The sequence below is a fragment of the Narcine bancroftii genome, chromosome 2 (genome assembly GCF_036971445.1).
Source record: "Narcine bancroftii isolate sNarBan1 chromosome 2, sNarBan1.hap1, whole genome shotgun sequence".
In the NCBI taxonomy this organism is placed as follows: Eukaryota; Metazoa; Chordata; class Chondrichthyes; order Torpediniformes; family Narcinidae; genus Narcine; species Narcine bancroftii.
Window position 1 is genome coordinate 48,544,953 of NC_091470.1, and position 25,116 is coordinate 48,570,068.

Here is a 25,116-nt window from a genome sequence, read left to right on the forward strand (position 1 = left end):
TCTTTGATTAAAGATTCCATGTAAAATCCAAATGTCAGTTGATGATACAGTAATTAAACCATTGGATTACTGATGGAGGCCCAGGAGACTGAAGATCCTGGATTCTGGAAATATAAACAATCTGCTGAAGAAACTCAATGGATTAAACATCATCTTGAGGGGGTGGGAGAATAAGGAATTATTGACTGAACTTGTTATATTAAAATATTAAAGAAAATTTTAAAAATCAGTGTTAGCTGAAGCTCAGCTCTGACTCTAACCTTTGAGAAATAAGACTGTGTACCTCACAAGCCTCTGCATTGTTGAAGGTACCATCTTTAGGGTGAGGTGTAAAAAACAAGGCTCTGGTCGAACAAAGTTCATGAAAAAAAGGTAATATTGATGAAAATAGCTACACATACAAAAAATCTTTTAAATATTTATTTTAGTGTTCCACAGATCACTAAAAAGAATGTTAGCAGAGGTCAATCTTTGAAATATACCTTAATCAGTGTTTTCCACTCAACCATTTGCTTAGCTTTCTATCAAATTTTCCATCTTCCTGATCCACTTATGTTTATTACTGTTTTCTTTTTCAAATTACACTCCTGAATCAGTGGCTTACATTGACAGAAATTAAAGTCTGACAGCCACGCTGCATAATCACATGGATTTTTGTCACTCAATGAACTTCATTGTCAGTCTACATTTCAAGTCGATGCTTCTATTTGTGCAAAGCATCACTGTAAATTCAATAAAAAATATTGTGGTTTTTAAAAAAGCTGCCTGTAATAATATTACATCTTCAGAAACTATGATTGGATAAAATGCCCTGTCAATCACCTGTTGTAGCCTGCTTGACTGTAACTAATTGTGATCAATTGTATATCATATATTTAGTTTATCTATATTCCCTATCTACAATTTTACTGGAAAAATAAACGCTGCTCGTGGGGGACAGTTTTCTCTCAGTTCCACTTACTTTGCAGCTTTGCTGTAATTTCTAAGTCAAAGCCCCTGCCCATCTCCAACTCAGTGGCTGATACAAGGATGTCTCCAATTATCCCACATAAAATTAGTCTTATGTAATGATGAATGAATAAGAATGGCTGAAATGGCTTTTGATTTAAAAAAATTTGGTTAATGTACAGTGACCATAATGCCTTTAGTTTCAAGTTACTTATGGATAAGGATAGGTCTGGTCCTCAAGTTGAGGTTCTAAATAGGAGAAAGACCAATTTTGTGGAAATGAGAAAGAATCTTGGAAGAGTTGATTGGAATAAGCTGCTTTCTGGCAAGGATTTGTCTGGCAAGTGGAAGGCATTGAAAGGTGAGATTTTGAAGGTGCAGAGTTTGCATGTTCCCACCAAGGTTAAAGGCAAAATTAATAGGCCTAGGGAACCTTGGTTTTCAAGGGATATTGGTGATATGATTAAAAATAAAAGAGAGGTATGTAACTGGTATAGACAACAATGAGCAAATGAGGTACTTGCAGAATATAGATAATGTAAGAGAATAATAAAGAAGGAAATCAGGAAGGCAAAAAGAAGGCATGAGGCTGCTTTGGCAGATAATGTGAAGGTAAATCCAAAGGGTTTCTACAAGTATATTAAGGGTAAGAGGATAACAAGGGACAAAATTGGTCCCCTAGAGGATCAGATGGCCAACAAAATGGGGGAGATCTTAAACAGTTTTTTTTGCATCAATATTTACTCAGGAAACTGTCAAGGTGCATATGGATAGAAGGGACACAGAAATGTCATAAAATTTATGGAGATTAAAGAGGAGGAGGTGATTGCTGCCTTACAGTGAATAAAGATAGACAAATCCTCTGGGCTGGTTTTGATATTCCCTCGGACCTTGAGGGAGACAAGTGTTGAAATTGTAGGGCCCTGAAGGATATATTCAAAATGTCCTTAGCCACAGGAGAGATGCTGGAGGATTGAAGCTCATGCTGTCCCGTTGTTTAAGAAAGGCTCCAAAAGTAAACCAGTTGACTATAGGCCAGTGAGCCTGATGTCAGTAGTAGGTAAATTATTGGAAGGAGTTCTGAGAGATAGGATATATAGGTATTTGGACAGCCATGGGATGAGTTTTGTGTGTGATAGGTCATGTTTAACAAATCTTGAGGAGTTTTTTGAGAAAGTTACCAAGAAGGTAGATGAAGGAAAGTCTGTGGATGTTGTCTATATGGATTTTAGTAAGGCCTTCGAAAGGTCCACCTGTGAGGTTAATTCAGAAGATTAAGATACTAGGTATGCATAGAGGGGTTGTAAACTGGATTTGAAATTGGCTGTGTGGGAAAAAACAGAGAGTGGTAGTGGATGGTTGCCTCTCAGATTGGAGGCCTGTAATTAGTCGTGTGCCTCAGGGATCGGTGCTGGGACCATTGTTGTTTGTTGTATATATCAATGATCTGGATGATAACGTGGTGAACTGTATCAACAAGTTTGCTGATGACACAGTGATAGAAGAACGATTTTCAAAGCTTGCACTGGGGTCTGGACCAACTGGGAGAATGGGCCAGTAAATGGATGATGGAGTTTAATGTATTCAAGTGTGAGGTATTGCATTTTGGAAGAGCAAATCAAGGAAGGATGTACACTGCAAATGGTAGGGCACTGAGGAGTGCGGAGGAACAATTAGACCTGGGGATACAGGTACATTGTTCCCTAAAAGTGGCATCACAGATGGATAGGGTTGTAAAGGAAGATTTTGGCCTTTATAAATCAAAGTATTGAGTATAGGAGTTAGGATGTTATACAAAACATTGGTGAGCCCAAATTTGGAATATTGTGTGCAGTTCTTGTCGCCTAGATACAGGAAGGATATCAATAAAATTGAAAGTGTGCAGAGAAGATTTACTTGGATGTTGCTAGATCTTCAGGAGTTGAGTTACAGGGAAAGATTAAACAGATTAGGACTTTATTCCTTGGAACGAAGGAGAATAAGGGGAGATTTGATACAGATTTACAAAGTTATGAGTGGTGTAGACCGAGTAAATATGAGTAGGCTCTTTCCATTGAGATTAGAAGAGATAAATAGAAGAGGACATGGCTTGAGGGTGAAAGGTTTAGGGGGAACATGAGGGGGAACGTCTTCACTGCGAGAGTGGCAGAAGTGTAGAATGTGAGTGTGTCCCAGTCTTGAGTTTTAAAAATAAATTGGATAGATGCATGGATGGGACAGGTCTAGAGGGTTATGGAGTGGGAGCAGTTTATTGGGACTAGCTAAACAATGGTCAGCAGACTAGAAGGGCCAAATAGCCTGTTTCCTGTGCTGTAGCATTCTATGGTTCTATTTTGAGTAATTAGATACTCATTATTAATAGAAATTGGTGAAAGTTGCTATATTTTCACAACACTAAAATTCACAGTTCAATTTGGTGAAACAGAAACTTCTTTAAAACATTCTGGAGCATCACACACCTTGGCAAAAAACTTTATCTCCTTCTCGTGAGACTTGTTTGCTTTACCACTACTGACAATGGCCTCTGTCAATACAAAAATAAATCATTTAGTCACATTGATATATCAGCAAAAATTATAAAGTTATTGCCTAAGTGAATCAGATTCAATTAACTTTTCAAATGTACAAAATGGAACTCAAACTTTTTCACAATATGCCACCCATTAGTTCAAACGACTACATTGCTAGTGAAAGAATATTTTGTGAGTAGCCGATCGCTACAAAGAAACACACACACACAGTGTGCCAGGTTAAGCTCACTCCTTTATTAGGGCTGGAAAGGCTGCTTTCATACTGTTCAAGTTCCCGCCGTTTTTGCTGATTGACTGAGTCATCCATATGAATAACAATAGGGGGCGGGAACATCCATGCATATGAATGCCCTTCTTCCCCAGCTTGTTTCTGCTGAGTTAGCTGGGCAGCTTGACCAATGCCATTTTAGGGCTGTTGTTCTGATGCTGCCCCAGCTTCCACCCCCGTCAGTTCATTGTCCTGGGAGTCGCTTTAGTGAGCTCTGTCCACGTCTGCTGCCGCCCGATGTGCCGGCCCGATCTCCGCGATTCCAGACCGCCACATGAAACTATTAAAGAAAGCAGGGCCTCTGTCCTTAGGAGCTAGGTCAGATGCTTCAGAATTTTTTTTATTTTGCGAGTGTTGGATTCTCAGTTGCTGCTTAGTATTGGGAGGCATTTACAAAGGAAGTAGTTCAAAAATGGAAACAGCAATCTGCCTCTGTGGAACTTGTTAAAATGAGCTTTCCTTAAAAACTAACCAGAGCTTTGGAGAAATTGTTGTTAACTTCAGAGCTTCATTGGAATCCTGCCACAATGAAAATGAGGATATCAAATCTTCTTTTAAAAATGGAGAAAGCTGATTCTTTTCAACAACCAATAATTATGCTAATTTTGCATGCAACCTGTAATTTCATTGGTGAAAAATTAATTGTGGATAAGAATTTGGAATCTTTTGTCCTTTTGGTTGAAAGACAAATTTACTGTCTATTCTGAGGAAAGAAAGTCAGGTAATCCAAAGATATTTGGGAACCTGTATGAATAGGAGGCGCTACTGGATATGGGCTAAATGCAGGCAAATGTGACCAGCCCAGAATAGTCAGCATGGACTTGTAGGGCCGACATGGCCTGTTTCCATGCCATAAACTGTTATATATTGTTATATGGTTAAAAATCCAGTTCAGGAAAAATGTTTCAAAACAAATATTTCATGCAAGACCATGATACATAGGAGCAGAATTAGGCCATTTGGCCCATCAAGCCCAACTTGCCATTTCCATCATGGCTGATTTACTATCCTTTTCATTTCCAATCCCATGTGCAATGCGTTAACATTTTATACTATGTTTAAAATGTAACATCAACTATTCGATATTCTGAGTTTCAAAACAAATAGAAATACCAGCATGAACAAAGACAGATAGAAGGGAACATAGTCTTAATGCCACTTACTTGCAGGAAAACTAATGTTAGAAATTCAAATCTGGGAATGCTGCCTGCTTTCCGATGTAGCCTGCTATTGTGAATAGGTAAATAAGCCCATTCACTGTAAGTAGATACTTTTTTACATATATATCTGATGCCTCAGATTTCAATCACCAAGAGCAGTTTGAAATTTAATTGGCAGAGAGAAAAAATCTGGGCTCTCTAATTCCTGTTAATGAATGAAGAGGGACCCTCAATAATTAACAATTTTAAAAAAATGTTCTACTTGTGGATTAAGAGGAATGATACTCTGGATCAAACATGAAAGTTAAACTCCTTTGCAACAGGTGAGAAGCTATCTAATGTGATCAAAGCAAGGGTCAGGTATTAGCACTGATTCACCACGATAGCTAGAACTGCTCACCATTTTGTACACTGTATGGATTCACAATTGAAATTCAGTTTAAAACACTGTGCAAGTCTTTGGGTAGCGATAATGTATTGAACAAATATTTTTGTGGCAGACTGTAATCAGTTATGTCTCAAAATGAGTAGCAAGGAAAAATTATCTGGAATGTTGTCACATACCTAAATGTGCTATAAATTCCTGAGCCGAGTCGACACATTTCAGCACCTTTACCAGGAATTTGTAAGCAAATCGCTTCTCAAAAGAAGAGGAATCTAATTCCATATCTTTAAGGCCTCTGCAAACAAATTGATCATGATTTTGGGCTATGCAATAGTTAAATACTGATGACTTCAACTATGTATTACTGTTCAACATCACACTAATTCTATACTTAAATTATTTATGTTAACAAAGTGATTTCTATGTAACAATCAACAGACTGTCATCATTATGAGCATTAAAAACAAGAAATAGACAACTCAGCCTTCTTGGCCATTGAATAAGGTCATGGCTATTCTGATCTTGGCTTCATTTCCCCACTCCACATAGCATCTGGATTCTCCATAGTCCAGAAATCTATCACAGTCTTGAATATATTCAATTATTCTGTTTCTACAGTTTTTGAGAGTGGACAACTTGAAAGAAACACAAGCATCAGAAAATAAATGTCTCCCTTTATTCTGAGGTCAGGTTCCCTGTCTAGATTCAGCCACTCAAAGTTGTAATTCAGTTCTATAAATTAGTGTAAATGGATCTTTGTGAAGAGAGAACTAATGAAATGAACAATGATGTGATATAAATTCTTGTACTAATTCATCATGTCAATCTCCCTCAAATTTTCTTTTGTGGTTCAATAAGATCACCTTTTATCATTTTTAATTCTTATGTATAAACATCTTCTCTGAGCTGTTTAACATTTCCTCGTAAGACAACTCTCTACATCAGGAATCAACTTGGTGAACCTTTTTCAAATATCTTTTAATGGAAATATATGACACCTTAAAGAAGGAGATTGAAAGTAATTTTATTTTAAATTTAGACAGAAAGGATGGTAACTAGCCCTCTAGCCCACGAGTATTTGGTTAACTTCCGTCCAAATACCCCAATTTGCCTACAACCCCACCATACGTTTTGAACTGTGGGAGGAAACCAAAGCACCCAGAGGAAACTCACGCAGACACGAGGAGAACAAACTCCTGACAGACAGTGCTGGATTTGAGCCCAGAATACTGGTGCTGTAATCACATCGTGCTAACTGCTACACTGAGCATGCTGTCCCTACACAGAAACTACAGGAAACCACACGGAGTAGTCCAGGTGTGGTCTCACCCATGTTTGTACAGCTTGAACAAAATTTCCTTACTTTCATGCTCAATGCTCCTTGCAATAATGACCAATATTCTAACTGTTTTCCAAAGTCCTTAATGTGCATACATCTGACTTTTTGCAGTTTATATATGACAACATGCTTCAGCTTGCTGAATTCTATCAAGCTCATCTATTACCGAGAAACTGCATAGCCGTTCACTTGGAGGAACTTGAATAGTTCATGAGCCTTGTCACGATCACGGGCCTTCTCCTTGCCAGTTAAGGTATCATAAGGCATAAGAGAGATTTGGCTGCCTCCACCTGGTACAGGTTAGAAACAAGTTGGTTAATTTGGAGTTATGATCATGAATTATTTATTAAAGACAGTGCTGGCAAAATACAAGCAATGTGGCCTTCTATGAACAAATTATTCAAAAACATATATGGCAAAATTATAGTCAGAAGGCAAAATGAAATTTAAAATGATTGCACCATATATAATTCCAAGATGCCAGATTTCAGATTTATGGTCAGAGTGCATACAAACCTGAGATTATTTTTTCTGTAGGCGAAGCAGAATTACCACTTTTTGGTAGTGCAAAAAAAAAGATACATGTAAACAAATAAAGAATATAAATAGATAACAAATGTAAACAAACTGACAGAAAGAATAGAAAAAAATCAATAAGATGCACAACAGTCCTTGAATGAATCCCTGATTGTGTTAGTTGTTGAGGAGTCTGATAGTGGAGGGGTAGCAGCTGTTCCTGAACCTGGTGATGCATCATGTGGCACCTATTCCTTTTTCCTGATGGCAGTAGTGAGAAAAGAGTGTGTGCTGGCTGTGGATCCTTCATGATTGCTGCTGCTCTCTGACAGCAGCGTTCCCTGTAGATATTCTCGATAGTGGGGAGGGTTTTGCCTATGATATCCTGGGCTTGTGTTCACTACCTTTTGGAGGGCTTTATGCTCAGGGGTATTGGTGTCCCCATACCAGACCATGATGCCACTGGTCAATACAGTTTCTACCACACCTCTGTAGAAACTTGCCAGGGTTTCTGGTGTTATTACCAAACCTCTGCAAACTCCTGAGGAACTAGAGGCCCTGGTGGGTTTTTTTTCACAATGTTATTAGTGTGTGGGGTCCAGGGAAGATCCCAAAAATTTAAATTTGCTCACCCACTCTGCCTCTAATTCCCCAATAATCACTGGATCATACACCTCTGGCTTTCCCTTCCTGAATTCAACAATTAGCTCCTCAGTTTTGGTGACATCGAGTGCAAGGTTGTTGTTGGTGCACCATTCAGCCACTTTTTTAATCTCCTTCCTATATGCTGACTCATGACTTTTCATTATACAACCCACTACTATGGTATCGTCAGCAAATTTGTGAATTTTTTTATTGTCATACTCTGTCGCACAGTCATAGGTATAAAGTGAGTAGAGCAGGGGAAAATTGGTTGGTTGGGGTTGGGTGTTGGGTTTTTCCTCCTTTGCCTTTTGTCAGTGAGGTGGGCTCTGAGGTCTTCTTCAAAGGAGGTTGCTGCCCGCCAAACTGTGAGGCGCCAAGATGCACGGTTTGAGGCGATATCAGCCCACTGGTGGTGGTCAATGTGGCAGGCACCAAGAGATTTCTTTAATCTGTCATAAAAAGTGAAGTTGCCATGATCAACAATAAAATATCTGGTCAAAAAAAAGTGATGTTGGACAAATGTAAAATTTTTGAGGCCTCTCTCATTCATATATTTTGGGAGTGTCTAGAACTACAAGAATATTGGGAACAATTCTTTAAACTCGATCACAGATTCTCAGGATTAAATTAGAACTATATCCTTTTATTGCTTTGTTTGGTTATTCTCTAGAAGAGAGAATTTCCTTGAATTCAACTAAAAAAATAGCAGCTTTTACTTCATTGATGACCAGATGAACAATTTTGATAAAATTGAAAGATCATTGCACCAACTCCTATGCAATGGTTACAGGATGTTATGTCTTGCTTGAGTTTGGAGAAAATTAGATATAATGTTAAAGAAATCAAGGTTGAATTGACAAGATATGGGGCCCATTTATGGACTATTATCATAATTTAATTATTTCGGTAGGGGTGGTCTGGGGTTTTTTTATCCGATGTCTAAGAGCTGATACTCAATTCTTTACAATTTATTTGCTGATGACCGTGTTTAGTAGGAGCGGTTTGATTACTATGTGTTGGGGGGGGGGGGGCGGGTTCCTTCCTATTTTTTTTCTTTTGTTCTTATTTTTGTTTTTTTTCTACAACAAGAAGAGATTGGTCTATTTAGATAATCACAACATATATTTTTTTCTTTGGCTTGGCTTTGCGGACGAAGATTTATGGAGGGGTATGTCCACGTCTGCTGCAGGCTCGTTGGTGACTGACAAGTCCGATGCGGGACAGGCAGGCACGGTTGCAGCGGTTGCAAGTGAAAATTGGTTGGCTGAGGTTGAGTGTTGGGTTTTTCCTCCTTTGACTTTTGTCAGTGAGGTGGGCTCTGCGGTCTTCTTCAAAGGAGGTTGCTGCCCGCGGACTGTGAGGCGCCAAGATGCATGGTTGGAGGCGATATCAGCCTACTGGCGGTGATCAATGTGGCAGGCACCAAGAGATTTATTTAAGCAGTCCTTGTACCTCTTCTTTGGTGCACCTCTGTCTCGGTGGCCAGTGGAGAGCTCGCCATAGAACACGATCTTGGGAAGGCGATGGTCCTCCATTCTGGAGACGCAGTTGGGTCTTCAGCAGCGTGGATTTGATGCTTGCGGTCTCTGCCAGCTCGAGTAATTCGATGTTGGTGATGAAGTCACTCCAATGAATGTTGAGGATGGAGCAGAGACAGCGCTGATGGAAGCGTTCTAGGAGCCGTAGGTGATGCCGGTAGAGGACCCATGATTCAGAGCCAAACAGGAGTGTGGGTATCACAATGGCTCTGTACATGCTGATCTTTGTGTGTTTCTTCAGGTGGTTGTTTTTCCAGACTCTTTTGTGTAGTAATCGCAACATATATCTCAATATTAAAATATGAGGTGAAATTCTCGTAAGGATTTTTCACTTTTTTCGAGAATTATAGACAATGTATAATTTATATTTGAATCATATTCTGTATTGCATTATACAGCGTATAAAAGCTATATAATTAATTAATATCTAAATCATGTATACATGTAATATTTTTCTCTATCAAATTAATACAAATATTTTTTAAATGGAAAAGAAAACAGAGCTGTGGAACCTTTAATGTCCATCTGAGAGGTAAAATGTTTGACCTGAATGATGGTATCACTGCAGTCAAACAATATGAACCTGGCTATTAAGAAGGAATTAAGACACCAGTTTATTTTCAAAAATGTTTTTGAATGTCTAAAGCAATCTTAGAGTCATTCCCAATAAATCCCATGAGCAACACATTTAGATTTGCTGTTGTAATCAGCTTCACATTGAGAATTATGCAATTCTGAAGCAAATTTTAATTTCATTTATTTGCTTTTACAGATGTCGCTATTCTAATGATCATGTGAAGTGCTTTAATTGGGTATTGAAAAATAAATGCAGTTTGGTCACCCATAAAGCCTACATGTCTGGAGATGTAGACTTCAAATTAAAAACACAGTCCTATTTCATTGCCGTGAGTTCTTTGGAATAGAACATAATCTTCTATCATTTACACAAGTAGCACAAAATAAGAGCACTTATCATCAGACTCCACTTCCAAAATGTATTTCCATTTAAATAAATGGTACCAAATTTTGAAACTCGAGCAATTTACAGCCACCACTGCCTGATTGGCAAGAACGATTTATGACAAATTTCTATTGCCCACGTCTTGATTCTTTGAACAGAGTTAATGTATACAATCAGCCAGTACAAAATAGTTCAAAAGCAACTGTTGCAAGATGATCAATCTGAAATAATCATTCTGTTTCTCTCTTTCACAGATACTGTCTAACCTGCTGAGTCTTGTAAGAATTCTCTGTTATTACTTCAAATTTTCAGCTTCTGCAGTTTTACTTTTCAGAATTCACTGAGACTTACCTTTGCCTTCTAATTCTGTTTTCCTCTTTTTAGCCCAAATATTGTAATAGTTTTCTGCCATGAGCTCTGTCATTGCCTGGATGCGAAACCAACAGAATAGAAAGTTTTCATTGCATTAATTATTAATTTTGATTATAAAGAAAAGACAAATAATTTACAATTCTCATGTGGTTAAAAAAAACATTAAAAATACAATAAATTACAGCTGCTACCTAAAGTAGACAGTAACAGATTATTCCTCTCTTATGAAGAAGCAAAAAGTCAGCTTCCATAGGCCTGTGTGTGTATACTTTTAACTTTGTGGGGAAATGCCAGGAAGCTCCAGGCATTTGTGCCATGATTCATCTGGCTATGGACTATATATGTGTGCAAGTGAGGCTCCTTTTGTACTGTAAGTTTTGACTCTGCATTTGGTTCAATGGGAAAGAGCTGAGAGGGATTCTTGGAGGTTTAATTAAAGCAATTTGAGAGTATTTAAATATCTTGAACCCTTTGCGTGCATTTACCCCATATATTTCAGCGTATAAGTTGACCTTCAGATGTTGGGTCCCCATTTTCAGCCTTATTTTCATGGTTTTATCATATATTGGCTGTATAGGTCGACCCCCAAAAATCACATTCACTGAGCTGTTGGGCATTGCTGGAAGGTGGTTATCATGGAGCCTCCAGAAAAATGAAAGTATGAAGTGAGTTTTAAGTTAAAAGTAATAAAAGTGGCCAAGAAATCCAGCAACTGCACTGCTGCAAGAACATTTAAGATATATGAGAAGTTGGTAAGAGATTGGAGAAAGAATGAAGATGCTTTAAGAAAAATACCAAAGAAACAATGTTTGATGAGAAGATGACTTTCTTTCTAATATACTGGTAGCTTGAAAATTTGTTGTAGGTTGGGTTCTCTTTTGGTGTTTCAAGAATTGTCTTAACACCGAATCTACGTCGAGCAGTTTTTTTTGGAGTTGAATTTAAGGTCTCATTTTTGTATCTGGCATATGTCGACCCTTGATTTTTGAGTGCCTTTTGAGGGTTTCAAGACTTGACTTATACGCCAAAATATACAGCAAGTTTTTTTAAACAACAAATGTTACAAATTTAAAGAACCTGATCAACATTGTAATATTTTAAACATTTGGAACATTCACAGTTCTGTAACAACTTTAATAAGAGCCGTGGTCAGCTGTGAAGTCAAAGATTGTTATGCACCTCAGGTGATACGATACAAGAGGGCAAAGACTTTTATCTGTATATTAAGCTTCAGCTGAGGTTGATGTCGTCACGTTAATGGGGGAACAACATAACTCATATTGTGAGTCAGTGGTGGAATGCAATGGTGAGCATAGGAAAGGATGTCTGTGGTGAAGTCTAGTGATCTAAAGTTAGATTGGAGGTCTGAGGCAAGGGGTGGGTTAAGCATGATAGGAAATGAGCACAAGGATATTTTGGGGAATGCAGAATGGATTTGTAAAACACTAGTCGGGGATTTATCCATTAAATTAAAAGAAAATTAGATAATAAATGCAAAAGATTGGTAATAAATATTCACATTTACTGAAGTGCAAGAAAAATGTGTGTTACAATAGTGCAGGCAGTCCTTCTTTGTGGTTTATGATTAGTGTGACAAGAGGAGGTTCAAGAGCTATAGGAAAAACACGGTTCATAAACCTAGAAGTGCTGGAGAAGAAGTTGTGACCAGGTAATGGGTGTCCTCTGTGATGTTAGCTGCCTTTTTGAGACAGTGCCTCCTATAGATGAATACAAAGGGAAGTTGGAGCCTGTGATGGACCCAGTGACGGATTGACCAGTAGTCAGAAGCCTAGGGGCCTGAAGGGTAAGGGGGCCTGAGCCCCTAGGCTTCAGTGCCTACTCAGTACTCACTGTGCCTGTGCAGTGAAGCTGGCAGTTACTATGGGCCAGAATCGGCATCGGGCCATTGCTGAGGTGACACGCATGGCAGTTTCTGGGAGCCAGCTGTGGCAGACCAGTGGCATGAAGATTTTGCAGTGACAGTGATGTGTGTACGATCCTCCAACTCCTCACCGAACTATTAGACTTTTAATGTCCATTTCAGGCGGAGGAACATTAGAAATCTAATAGTTTGGTGGGAAGCTGAAAGATGATTGGGGGGGTGGGTCAGTGACCAATCCTTGTCCAGCGGGACGGGTCCAGTGGAACATGGATGGGGACAGGGACCTCTCCCTTCCCAGTGAGATGGGAGATGGCAACCTCTCTCTGCCCAGCAGGACGGGGCCAGGGGATTGTGATCTCTTCCTGCCCAGCAGGATGGGAGATGGGCTGGGGGCCAGCAACCTCTTCCTGCCCAGCAGGATGGGGCAGGAGGATGCGACCTCTCCCTGCCTAGCAGGTTGGGGGAGGCAACCTCTCTCTTCCCAGCAGGACAGAGCTGAGACAAAGGATGAGACCTCTCAGCAGGACGGGGTCAAAGGAGAGAGGAGAGGCAATCTTTGTTGGGAAGTTGAAGAGGCACCCTTTGTCAGGAAAGAGACTAATTTATGGTATTGCTGTGTCACCTGGTAAAGTATCAAAGCAGGAGTGTGATCAAGGAGCAGACAATGAGTCTCGAGGAAACATCAACTTTCTCTCCCTCTTTCCTCCCCTTCCCCTTCATTCCTCTCTTTATTGGTGCTTTTTGGCATATTGGGTGTTTCCAGCACATTCTGTTTAATTCAATGTTTGTGCAGAATGTTGAGAGGCCCAGGCGGGGTAGGAGGGACAGAGTAGGTTACAACTCTAGGGCATAATCTTGCAGTCATGGAAAGAACAGAGATTATGTTTCCGTTCCTCGAGAACGCTGAGATGGGACTGGAATAAACCCTGCACTTTACATAGTTGTAGACCGACCTGAGATAGCTATTTACTACATTCTTTATAGCAAATTCCTATATCCAGTGAAACTACTGTTAGTTAAATCACAGCTTGTAATCCCATATTATCTCTACACTCTGCCTAGGCCACTTCATTCTAACAACATGAAGTACAAATAGTGCAACTCATTCCAAATGTTACAAGTGTTAAACAAGAAAGCCTGCAGAGTTAGGGTCGAGTGCAATACACAAATGTGCCAGAGGAGAAGCCAAACTTGTGTTTGAAAATTGAGTTGTCAAATCACAATGTTGGAGGAACTCAGCAGGTATCACAGTGTCCGTAGAAGGTAAAGGTGTCTTATCGACATTTCAGGCCTGAGCCCCTCTTCAAGGTATCTTTATCTCCTGTGAATGCAACGAGACCAGCTGAGTCCCTCCAGCATTTTTTTTGTTTTACCACAGTCACAGCAACGGACAAAGGGTTGGGCCCATGGGACTGGGCGCAAGGTTGGGGGGGGGGGGGGCCCTATTAAAGTTCAGCCTAGGGCCCAGTGATAGTTAATCTGCCATTGATGGACCTGGCTATATCTGATGCATTCTGTAGCCTTCTTTGTTCGTGAGCACTCGAATTACAAAACCAGGCTGTGATGTAACCTGTCAGCATATTTTCCACAGTGCACCTATAGAAGTTTGATTGAGTACTCCATGGCCTGTCAAATTTTCTCATACGTTTTGGAGAATAGAGGAGGCTTCTTCACAATGGCCTTGATATACTGGCAGTAGGAGAGGTTTTTGGAAATATGAACTAGCAGGAACTTGAAGGTAATTCCATTTCCATCAGTGCAGACAGGTCTGATCCCTCAGTCTTCCCTTCCCAAAAATCACAATATCTCCTTGGTTTTATTGATGATGAGAGTGAGATTACTGTTATTGATCCACCCAACCAGATATTTGATTACCTTCCTATATTCTGACTCATCATTTCCAGTTATTCAGCCAACAATAATGGTATTGTCAAAGAATTTTATAGATTGCCTTGGAACTGTACTTGGTAACTCTATTATGAGAGTTTAGAGAATAAAGTAGGGGACCAAGCACACAGCCTCAGATGGTACAGTGTTGATGGTCAGTGAGGAGGTGATGTTGCCAATCCACACTGATTGAGGTCTGCCGATGATGAAGTCAAGGATCCATTTCTGGATGGATGAACATTCCTTAGTTTGTTCAGGATATTGCTGTTATGATGGTGTTGAATGCCAAGCTGTAGTCAATGAACAACAGCCTGACATAGGTGATGCTGTGGTCCAGATGACCTACTGCAGAGTGGACAGCAACAACATAGCATCTGCCATACACTTGTAATGAAAGACAAATTGGAGTGGTTCCAGGTCCTCCTTGAAACAGGAATTAATCTGCTCCAAAACCATCCCCTCAGAGCACTTCAGATTCCAGTATCTGCAGTTTGGTAGTTTCTCCACAACATTCATTTTGTATTTATTATTGGGACTTGTCTTCCCTGACTAAGAGTACAATATGTGAGAGAGGAGGGGATTATTTTGGAAATATTCCCAGCAAGAGACCTTTTTTGAAAATTTTGGTGGTTAAAGCATTAATCAAAGAGTAGAATGATGTTTAGTTTAAACAACTGAAGGTGTTCAGCAGATGTTAACCATAGGTAAATGCCAAAAACGACTCAAATGCCACTAACCTGATTCTCTCTGGAGAGCAAAGCATTTGACAAGTCAATGGGAACAGGGGTGTATCCCCCTGAATTCTGCAAGAGAAAATTCAAGAGTTTATCACCACAAATTAAGTAGCATTTTCATTCGACATTTGAAACTTTGATATTAAAGGCCTTCCTGGGATATGAAGTAAAAAGATTTCTATGGAGGGCATCACTGCATTCATGCCAGTTCCCAATAAAGGAATCCGTTAAGTCCTATTTCCTTATCTTGTTTTCTCCAGTTTATTTTCTCACACAAATCCATTGACTTTACTTTCATTCTTTTTGCCATTAACCTCCACCCAGGATAATTTACAGTGGCCAATTAAAACACCAGCAGAGTAATTGACAGAATCTGATATTGTCTTAGAGAGGTTGTGCAAACTCAATTGGCTAACACCCTAGGTCGGGATCAACCCTTAAAATCTGGGACTCTGACATATTTCTTTAATCTGTGGCATCTGAAATGGAACAAGTTTTATAGCCAATGACATACAATGGCCCATAAACTTGTAAGCAGACAGGTGGACACAGGTAGGCTTGAAACAGCTGAAGATCTAGTCAGGCTGGGACTGAAGAGAAGTTGCAAAGATTCATAATCATTTATCCATTAATTCCAAAAAAGCAGATATCCAAATTGATAGCATGGTCAGCTGTTAAGAGAAAGAAAAGATGCAAGGAAATTGCAGAAGGGGAATAATTCCAAGCAATTTTGCTGTAGGATAAAAAGACATGATTAGTGAAACACATCAGGACATTGGAGGGAGGAGGAGGTCAAAAATAGTAAAGGAGGAAGGGAAATAACATTAGGGCTGGCCAAAGATCGCATTGAATAACCATGATAAAGCTCCTGCTTCTCCTGACCTACTTAAAGTGGAGCAATCAATTCCTAGCTTTCCCCCATGTTTAGGAATCGGACATATGTAGCAATTGCAGGACTTAAACAGCCTCACTATTATATTGTGGGGCACCTGGGTGGAACAAATGAAACACCAACAGGAGTGTTCATGTCACATTTATAATTTTAAAATTTTCAATCTTCCTACTCATCACTTCTTGACAGCTCTCACGTTCCCACCTTGTAGTGTTAACATCAAGGCTATTACACCAGAATAATTTAGGATAAACACTAGTTCAATTGCACATTAATTTAACAAGATAACAGATGTACATATACTAGAGTCAGAAAGCTATGCAGCAGGGAAATGATATTACTGAACAGCAAGTGTCTGTATTTGGCTAACAAACCTATTCAAATCAAAGGTGCAGAGATCACTATTGTCAAGGGTATGATTAAATTGAACATACAGAGAAAAGCTATGTGCATAGTTGAAATCCATCACATTTCTCCAACTCTTTTGTGAAATGCACTTGACAAAGTCACACGAGCAGCTTCAGTAGATCAAACAGTTTGAGTTTCTGTACCTGAGAAGCCTTGCGCAGTTTCTCACTTTCAAGGTGTTGCATCATGGCATCACTCTCTTTTGTCCTTTCAATGTTCCAGTTCAAAGCCACTATGATCCGGAAAGATTCCTTGGTTGGCCAGCGATACAATTCCTTTTCCTGTGTTTCAAGAATGGTTCATATCACCCATTTTAAAACAGTAATGAGAATATGCAGAATGACTTTTAAAACTGCAACTTTCCATGAGTGCCCAATATTCAATTTGCAGCGCTACATTAACAAGAAAACAAAATCAGAGTTTAAGATATTGTGATTATTCTATTATCATAGATAGATCGATAGATACTATAAAACCCCTGGTATCTGGCACCTATGGAGATTGGTAGATGCTGGATAAGCATCTTTTGGCGGAATTTTGTTGGGGGTGTTAGGTAGTAGTTTTCTACTTTTCTTCTGTTGTTTTCCTTCTCGTAGTTGGTGCATGGAGTATGTGTAGGGTTCGTTTTGTTCTTCATCACCACTGTTGTGTATGCACTCACACCATTATGACTCGGAGACATGATGCTTTCTCATTCTTTACTTCCATTAGACTAACCTGGCTACTGACACACAGGGTTATATATATGTATATGGAATGGTGACATCATGACGTGGGCGTCATGATGTCCAGCAGAGGGCGGGCTTATACCCAATACACAGAAAATGCCAGAAAACAGAAAATGACCTTAAGGGAACCCCCTATGTAAACACATCAAAGGTGGAACAAAGCCTAAAACAGGAAATAATACTGTGGGATAGCACAGTTAGCATAGCAGTTAGTGCAATGCCTTTACAGCTCCAGTGATTGGGACCACGGTTCGAGTCCCACACTGTCTGTGAGGAGTTTGTTCTAACAGTGGCAGATTCAACCTTTAAAGCACCAGCGATCGGGATTCAAGTTCCACGCTGATTGTGAGGAGTTTGTACTAACAGCAGCAGATTCAACCTTTACAGTTGCAGCGATTGGGACCAGGGTTCCAGTCCCATGCTGTCTGTAAAAAGTTTGTACCTACAGTGGCAGATTCAAACGTGCCAGCCCATGGGAGTTGCTGGATAAGAGAGGTACAACCTGTATTTTCCTGTTGCTTTAGACTTACTCTAACAATGCATAACTAACAAACCTGCATTAAGAATAGACAGTTTAAAATACTATACTGTACTTAAACTGAACAAACTTCACCTGCATGAATATATAAACCTTAAAGTATTTTACTTTATTTTCAGTCATTCTCTGAAAACTTTTAACTATCACTGCATCTGCAGGTTCCTCCCCTTCCATGGAGCTGCCCGAAAGATGAACAATAACATTAGAGATAATTAATCCCCCATCTCTCAAGAATATGGATGAAGCTTCTGACCAGGGTGACTCCTACTAAGCAGGGATAATGATACACTTTAAGAGAGTCACCCCAACAGCGAGTGGCATCAACCAGCTCTTCATTCTGTGCAAAGCCATTACTGCTTCATACAACTTTATTCAAATAACTGCTACGAGCAAATCACGCTAAGGCACTCCATCTTCACCAAAGGTATTTATGTTACTTCAGAGAACATTTACTTTGACAATTTCAAACTTGCGTATTTTTACATGTTCTTTTGTTCTTATTTACATAATTTAATATTTTTTATTTAGTTTTCTTGATTTTTTTTTAAACTGTTGCTTGAGGCCACTTGAATTCCAGATACCAGGGGTTTTACTATATAGACCGGAGGAGGGGGACAACCCATCATCGCTCCCTGAACTCAGCCTATGTTGTGCCATGAAGACAGGTAAAGTCATTGCCTTTCAGTGCCAACTACAGTCACCTTGCCATTTCCATTGAGCCTCTCACATCTTGTCGGTGTCCCAAGTTAACAAGCTTCATAACAATAACCTTGTTCTTGCAAATCTCCAAACCAAAAAGAAATATATCTGTGCATTTTCATTGTGGTATTTATGATTTAATAAATCTGAATCAATCAACTGAGAAGCTTTCAATTTTGTTGTCAAGGCACAAGCAAAAGAAAACCCTGGACAGAGCATTCTCTTTTAATTGATGTAATTAGAGGAAAGGCAAGGCAGGGGAAATGTGTGGAAATAGAAATATATGTTTAATAATAGATTTTTAATAGTAGATTGCATCCCTGTTCTTGTACCTGGTTCCAATTCAGCCAGTCTTGATCGAACCTGCCTCCAGCAGTCCACAGCCTGGTGTGAGTCCTTTGACTACAATTACCAGAAGCCCCGCATCCACACCTTGAGTCACCAACAGCCTACTGCCTATGTGTTCTTCAGCCACAGAGCCACTCACTACCTCACCGCCAAGGTCACAGTCTCATAGGGTCATCTCCTCTGCTTCTCGCTTTCAAACAGGGAGTGGTCTTCCTGTTTTCACATGCCCTGCACTAGTCCTCTGCTTCTCTGTATTCTGCAACCCTTTGAGGCTGCTGCCAAAGGTAAGCGCTGCCATCTTGGTCCCAGATCCCACAGTGACAGGATTTTAAAATACATTGGCTCCTTTAACAGGCCATTTAAAGCCTGTATGGAACAGTCAGTAGTTGGTCTGGGTGGTAGAATGCTGCGAAGGAGTGCTGTGCCTCCTCACCTTGCTCTCTGTAGGTCTACACAAGCGGCAGCACTGCCATATTTTTATTAATCTTCTACTTGATTGGAGTTTACAAAAATGAGCTATTTCCCCAATAAACTTGAGAATGTTCCAGTATTGCAGCATGCAATATATTACACAATACAATGAATATGCCAGGACACAATCACAAAGTTGGAATGATTTATAACTAAAGAATTGTGTTCTGTGATTAAGTACAAGAACACATGGAATGGTATGTCGCATAAACTAATAACAAAAAGAAATCTAACCTTGTATACAAAAGAGGCATGCGACCTTTCATTGTAACCCAATGCATAAATGCAAAAAGGTTAATCAAGATTTATTTAAAATAGTTGACATGCTTAAAAAATTTTACAAAATTATTCCACAATGCTGTCAAAACTTTATCAAGTGGTTGTTACTTAATTTCAGTACTTTTTAGGTATTTCAAAGTAATCAGTATATAACCATATAACCATTTACGGAGCGGAAACAGGCCATATTGGCCTTTCGAGTCCACACCGGTTCACTTCTTTTTTTCTTTCTTCTTCTTTGGCTTGGCTATGACAGATGTCTATTTGAAGCAAGTGGGAACATGCATCAATGAAAAATTCTGAGCACGTGATTTTATGCACCTAATGAAGAGGATCAAAAGTTTATGCAAGATATTTTTTTGAAGATTGTAGATACGCAAGGAAATATATTGATAGGAGGGGATTTCAACCTTAATTTGGATCAAATGTTGGATGAAACTGGACAAAAGACTAGCAAATAGAATAAAGTGGCCAAATTTATGGTTAAATCAATGCAGGAAATTAAACTTATGGATATATGGAGGAGGCAGCACCCAAGGGAGAAGGAATACTCATATTATTCGAGTAGGCATAAAACATACTCAAGGATTGATATGTTTTTGTTGTCGGCCCATATTCAAGGGAGAGTTAGGAAAACTGAATATAAAGCTAGATTGATATCTGATCATTCATCCCTGTTATTAGCAATAGAACTGGAAAACATCCCACCAAGAACATATAGATGGAGGTTAAACTCCATTCAACTTAAAAGGCAGGACTGTTGAGAGTTTATTGATATATTTAGAAAAAAATAATATTTTTAAAAGTAGACAAAGAAACTTCTAAGTACTAGAAAGAAAATAGGGGTTAACACTAAAGAAAAGGAAAAAGATCTTTAAAATACATTGCAATTCAATAAAAAAGCTAAAATTTTTGATTATCATTATGGAATTTAATCGTAATTACATTATGTTTACTTCAACATTATCACCAGTAAAGAGGAGTAAAAATAGTGAACATTTCCCCAAAATATAATCTATATACAATAAAACCCTGGTATCCAGCACCTATGGGTATTGGTAGATGCTGGTTGCTTGAGACTCACTCTTACAATGCCTAACTAATACACCTGCATTAAGAATAAACAGTTCAAAAAAACAAAAATACTACTGTATAATGTACTTACACTGAATAAACTTCACTTGCACGAATATATAAACCTGAAAGCATTTGACTTTATTTTCAGTCGTATTCTTTGAAAAATTTTAACCGTGCTACAACTGCAAGTTCTTCCCCCTCCACATAGCTGGCCAAAAGATGAACAATAACATTGCAGATAATTAACCCACCCTTCCTAAACTTTACAGTTAAAGCCTCTGACCGAGGTGTCTCTTACTAAGCAGGGGAGACACTTTAAGAGCGTTATCCCTACGGCAAGTGGCATCAGCCAGCTCTTCATCCTGGGCAATGCCATTTCATTCAAAATACTGTATATCTTTATTTAAACTGCTGCTATGAGCAAAGCACACTCAGGCATGGCAAGACTGGCTGAATATTTGCTCCAATCTTCACCGAAGCTTTATGTTTACTTCAGAAAATATTTACGTTTACAATTTTAAACATGAAATTTGTATCTATTATTTCATTCCTATTTATTTTCTCGACTTTTTTTGCTGGTTGCTTCAATTCTGGGTTTTACTGTATTTGTTAGCATTCTCCATCAAACAGTTAAATGTAATTTTAGCCAGGAATTCAGTTTCAGCAAACTGCAACACATGCTCAAGCAGCCCCATCAGCAAGAACATTCAAATTTTTCAGCCGCAGAAATGATCAATTATCTGTAATTATATTACTAACTGTAGCAGAGTAATGTTTACAGGTCGCCAACCAGGTGCTCGGCATCATAATAAATTAAGGCAACTCCTATATTACGGTAGCTCTATTAACAGAAATTTGCCCTTACAGAATTTACAAATCGCAACCCAAAAATTTGAGTTTATTTTAATTTGACAGGTGCCTCACTGTTATTCTCCTCTAGTTTCATGAAAACAATGCAACAACCAGTCGTAACAATAAAATTTAAACACATCACTGAAATCTCTTACCCGTTCTGTTAAAGTTTTATAGGGTCTCAATAATGGATGAGTCTTCATATTTTCATTGATTGTATCACTATACGTCCAACCATTTTGTATCTGTAAACAAAGCAGCAAAACTAAATTTCATTTGCTGAAATGTAAAGACGTACTTTTGACAAAAGTCCTCATCATAATGACTTCAGTTGTAGCACCGCTAAAGGCGGAGCTGCTGAAATAAATGCCGTCCACACCAAACAAGTAAACCAGTCATTGCCGTTTACTCAAACCATGCGCGTTTCTTTTTTGAGGAGGCAACGGGCTCATGGGAATGATGTCATAATGCTGCTGTGAGGCCTGGCTGTTTCCTTGTCAACATGCTACTCAAGCCTGGAACTTCTGCACAGTGGGGGGAAAGCCCTTGTGCCATGCTGCGCTGGCTGTTCGATACGGCAATTTGGCCCATCGTGTGCGGGATTGACCTGGCCCATTACACCACCAACCCCCCCCCCCCCCCCCCAGAATCGCAGTCTCTTCGGGTGAGGTCGTCTATGGGCAGAAACCCTGGCGATGTAGTGTAGGGGCAGGGAAAGCTCTGAACAGTCCAAGTGGGCTTTCTTTTTTTAAAATTTTTTTACACTATGAACCATATTAACCAAAATATACACAAACATTTCCCTCTTGAATATACACAGTGTCATTTTCTCCCCTTTTTCCCCCCTCCCTTCCCTCTCTTCTTCCCACTGCCCTCCCTACCCACTAAACGTTCAACATATACAATACAATAAACCCATTAAACAATGTCATCACACAATGAAAATAAACAAGAAAATTGTGTCATCTACTTTTACACACTGGGTCTGTTCATTTCGTCTTCTTCTCATTCTGTCATTTTAGGGGGTGGAGGTCCGTGGTAGGCCCTCTCTGTTGTGTTCCATGTACGTTTCCCAAATTTGTTCAAATACTGTGACGTTATTTCTTAAATTATATGTTATTTTTTCCAATGGAATACATTTATTCATTTCTATGCACCATTGCTGTACTCTCAGGCTCTCTTCTGATTTCCAGGTTGACATTAAACATTTTTTTGCTACATCTAAGGCTATCATAATAAATCTTTTTTGTGCTTCATCCAAATCGAGGCCTAGTTTTTTACTTATTATATTACCTAGAAGAAAGATCTCTGGATTTTTTTGACATGTTGCTTTTTGTGATTTTATTTAATACCTGATTTAGATCTTCCCAAAACTTTTCCACTTTCTCACATGCCCAAATTGCATGTACTGTTGTTCCCGTTTCCTTCTTACAGCAAAAACATCTATCTGATACTATTTAACTTTTGGGGCATGGTATATAGCCTGTGTAACCAATTATATTGTATCATGCGTAACCTCATGTTTATTGTATTTCTCATAGTTCTTTCTTGAAGTGGTCGCCTGCCTCCAATGTCTAGAGCACACATGTCAAATTCTGGCCCGCGGGCCAAATAATTATATTTGGCCCGCAAGATCATTTCAAAAATGTATTAGAGGTGGCCCGCTCTGCAGCAAGAGCCAATGCTGTTTTTTGGTAATGTCACCCCCACCATCCTCCCCCTTCATTGCACATCCTTCCCCATTGTAACACGAGAAATTGTAACACGAGAAGTCTGTCGATGTCATCAGCCGGTAAGCCAGTTGGAAGGCTCCCCGCACAATCAGTCACTTCTCCCACCTGTCGAGCGGTGCGGCGGATTGGCGAGCGCCTGTGATTTCATGTCAGCGCGACGGGCATGGCAGGTTGCGCACGGCCCCCAGGCAACGCGAGCCCTGCGCGACTGGCACCGGACAGCCCTTCCACAGCGCGAGCACACTTATCCCGGTCGCCACGGCCTTCAGCGCTTGTACCCGCGCGGACCCCAGGGACGGCTGGTTCGGCCCTGCACGTGAAGAGAGAGATGGTGGTGTCTGCAAAAGCTGATTGGCAGCGCGCTGGGCCTGAGTGGGTGGGTAAGCAGGGGTGGGCAGAGGGTGTAGGTGAGGAGTAATGGGCAGGGGAAGTTATGGTGGTGTGAGGGGCAGTTGGAGGGAGGGATGAGTAGAAGGAGGGGTGGATAGGGAAGAGGTAAAAGGGGAGGGACAGGGCGAGTAGGGGAGGGGTGATTAGAGGGTGAGAGACGGGTAGAGGGAGGAACAAATTGAGGGGAGAGGCAGTACAGGGGCGTGTATAGGATGGGGTGGTTAGAGGCAGAGCGTGTGGAGTGAGGGGTGAGTAGAGGTTGGGTAAATGACTGGTCAGGTAGAGGGATGGTGGGTCGAGGGTGAATAGAGGCCTAGAGCCTGAGGAGTGAGCAGGAAATGCTGAGTCCTGATGCAGGCCAAAATGGACACAGCCTGTGAATGCTGACTACATCTCCACAGGGACCAAATATGTTTCCCTCAGGTCAAGCAAAGGGTGAACTTGAGCTACCTACTCCTGATGTTGTTGAAAATTTTCAATAAATATTTAGTTCGGCCCTCGACTTAGTCCAAGTGTTTAATTTTGGCCCTCCGTGAATTTGAGTTTGACACCCCTGGTCTAGAGTATATACAACCTCCTCCCTTCTCAGTACCTTGGAAGGCTCTTCGAAAGAGGACTGCAGGTTAGGGTTTTCCCCATCTTACAAAGACAAAGTCCACGGTTTTGTGCTCTTGAGGGATGTGGCTGGTTGACATCCCATGGGTGATGGTAGGATGTGGACGTGGGTAGACGGTGTGGTTCCTCATCCGCTGTAGGGTGACCAGGGCATTTGGTGGTGGTTCCGTGGAGCTGAAATGAACATTGTGTGGGATGGAGAGCGATGAGCTGTAGACCATTTCCGCCGATGGAGTGGGGAGGCCCTCTTTAGGTGCCTTGCAGATGTCTAGCAGGACTCATGGGAGTTCATCCATCCAGTTGGGCCCACACAGCCATGATTTGAGGACTGCTTTTAGTTAGCGGTGAAAGCATTCTACTAGCCCATTGGATTGGGGGTGGTTGGCGATTGTGTGATGTAGCTGGCTGCCACAGAATTTGGCTATGGTCCCCAGAGGGAAGAGGTAAACTGGGCTCCCCAGTCTGAAGTTATGTGGGAAGGGGCAACAAACTGGGCGACTCACTGCGTGGTAAAGGCTCTTGAAAAGATCTCCGTGTCATAGGTCAGCATGGGCACTGCCTCTCGCCAGCGTGTAAAGCGGTTGACTATGGTGAAAATGTACCTCATGCCCTGGCTGATGGAAAGGGGCCCTACAATGTCCACATGCACGTGGTTGAACCTGTCTGCTGTGGATGGGAAACATTGCACTGGGCCTTTAGTGTGCTGATGGACTTTGGCTCGTTGGCAACTGTACACAGGTTTTTGCCCAAAGTGAAACTTCACTGAAGCCCATGCCATACAAACATCTCTGAAATGAGGCAGACTGTTGACTGGATGGATGGATAAGAGAGTCCATACACTTGATTGAATACCCGCTGTCTCCAGGTCGTGAGCAGGATTGCCTGGGATGACCTGTAGACATATCGCACAGGAGTGTTGG

The 25,116-nt window shown here is 40.3% G+C and overlaps 1 protein-coding gene across 2 annotated transcripts in view; it reads right to left on the reverse strand.

Moving 5' to 3' along the window:
• The window catches only part of ryr3 (ryanodine receptor 3), a 448,180-nt gene that overhangs the window by 153,511 nt on the left and 269,553 nt on the right, over positions 1–25,116 (reverse strand). For both annotated transcript variants that reach the window (XM_069916619.1, XM_069916620.1), the window contains exons 55-61: positions 21,614–21,703; positions 16,610–16,747; positions 15,170–15,235; positions 10,643–10,718; positions 6,798–6,921; positions 5,472–5,587; positions 3,408–3,472 (exon numbers count right to left, since the gene is read on the reverse strand). In XM_069916619.1, coding sequence (XP_069772720.1) covers positions 3,408–3,472; positions 5,472–5,587; positions 6,798–6,921; positions 10,643–10,718; positions 15,170–15,235; positions 16,610–16,747; positions 21,614–21,703 — 675 coding nt within the window. The remainder of the gene's footprint in view (positions 1–3,407; positions 3,473–5,471; positions 5,588–6,797; positions 6,922–10,642; positions 10,719–15,169; positions 15,236–16,609; positions 16,748–21,613; positions 21,704–25,116) is intronic.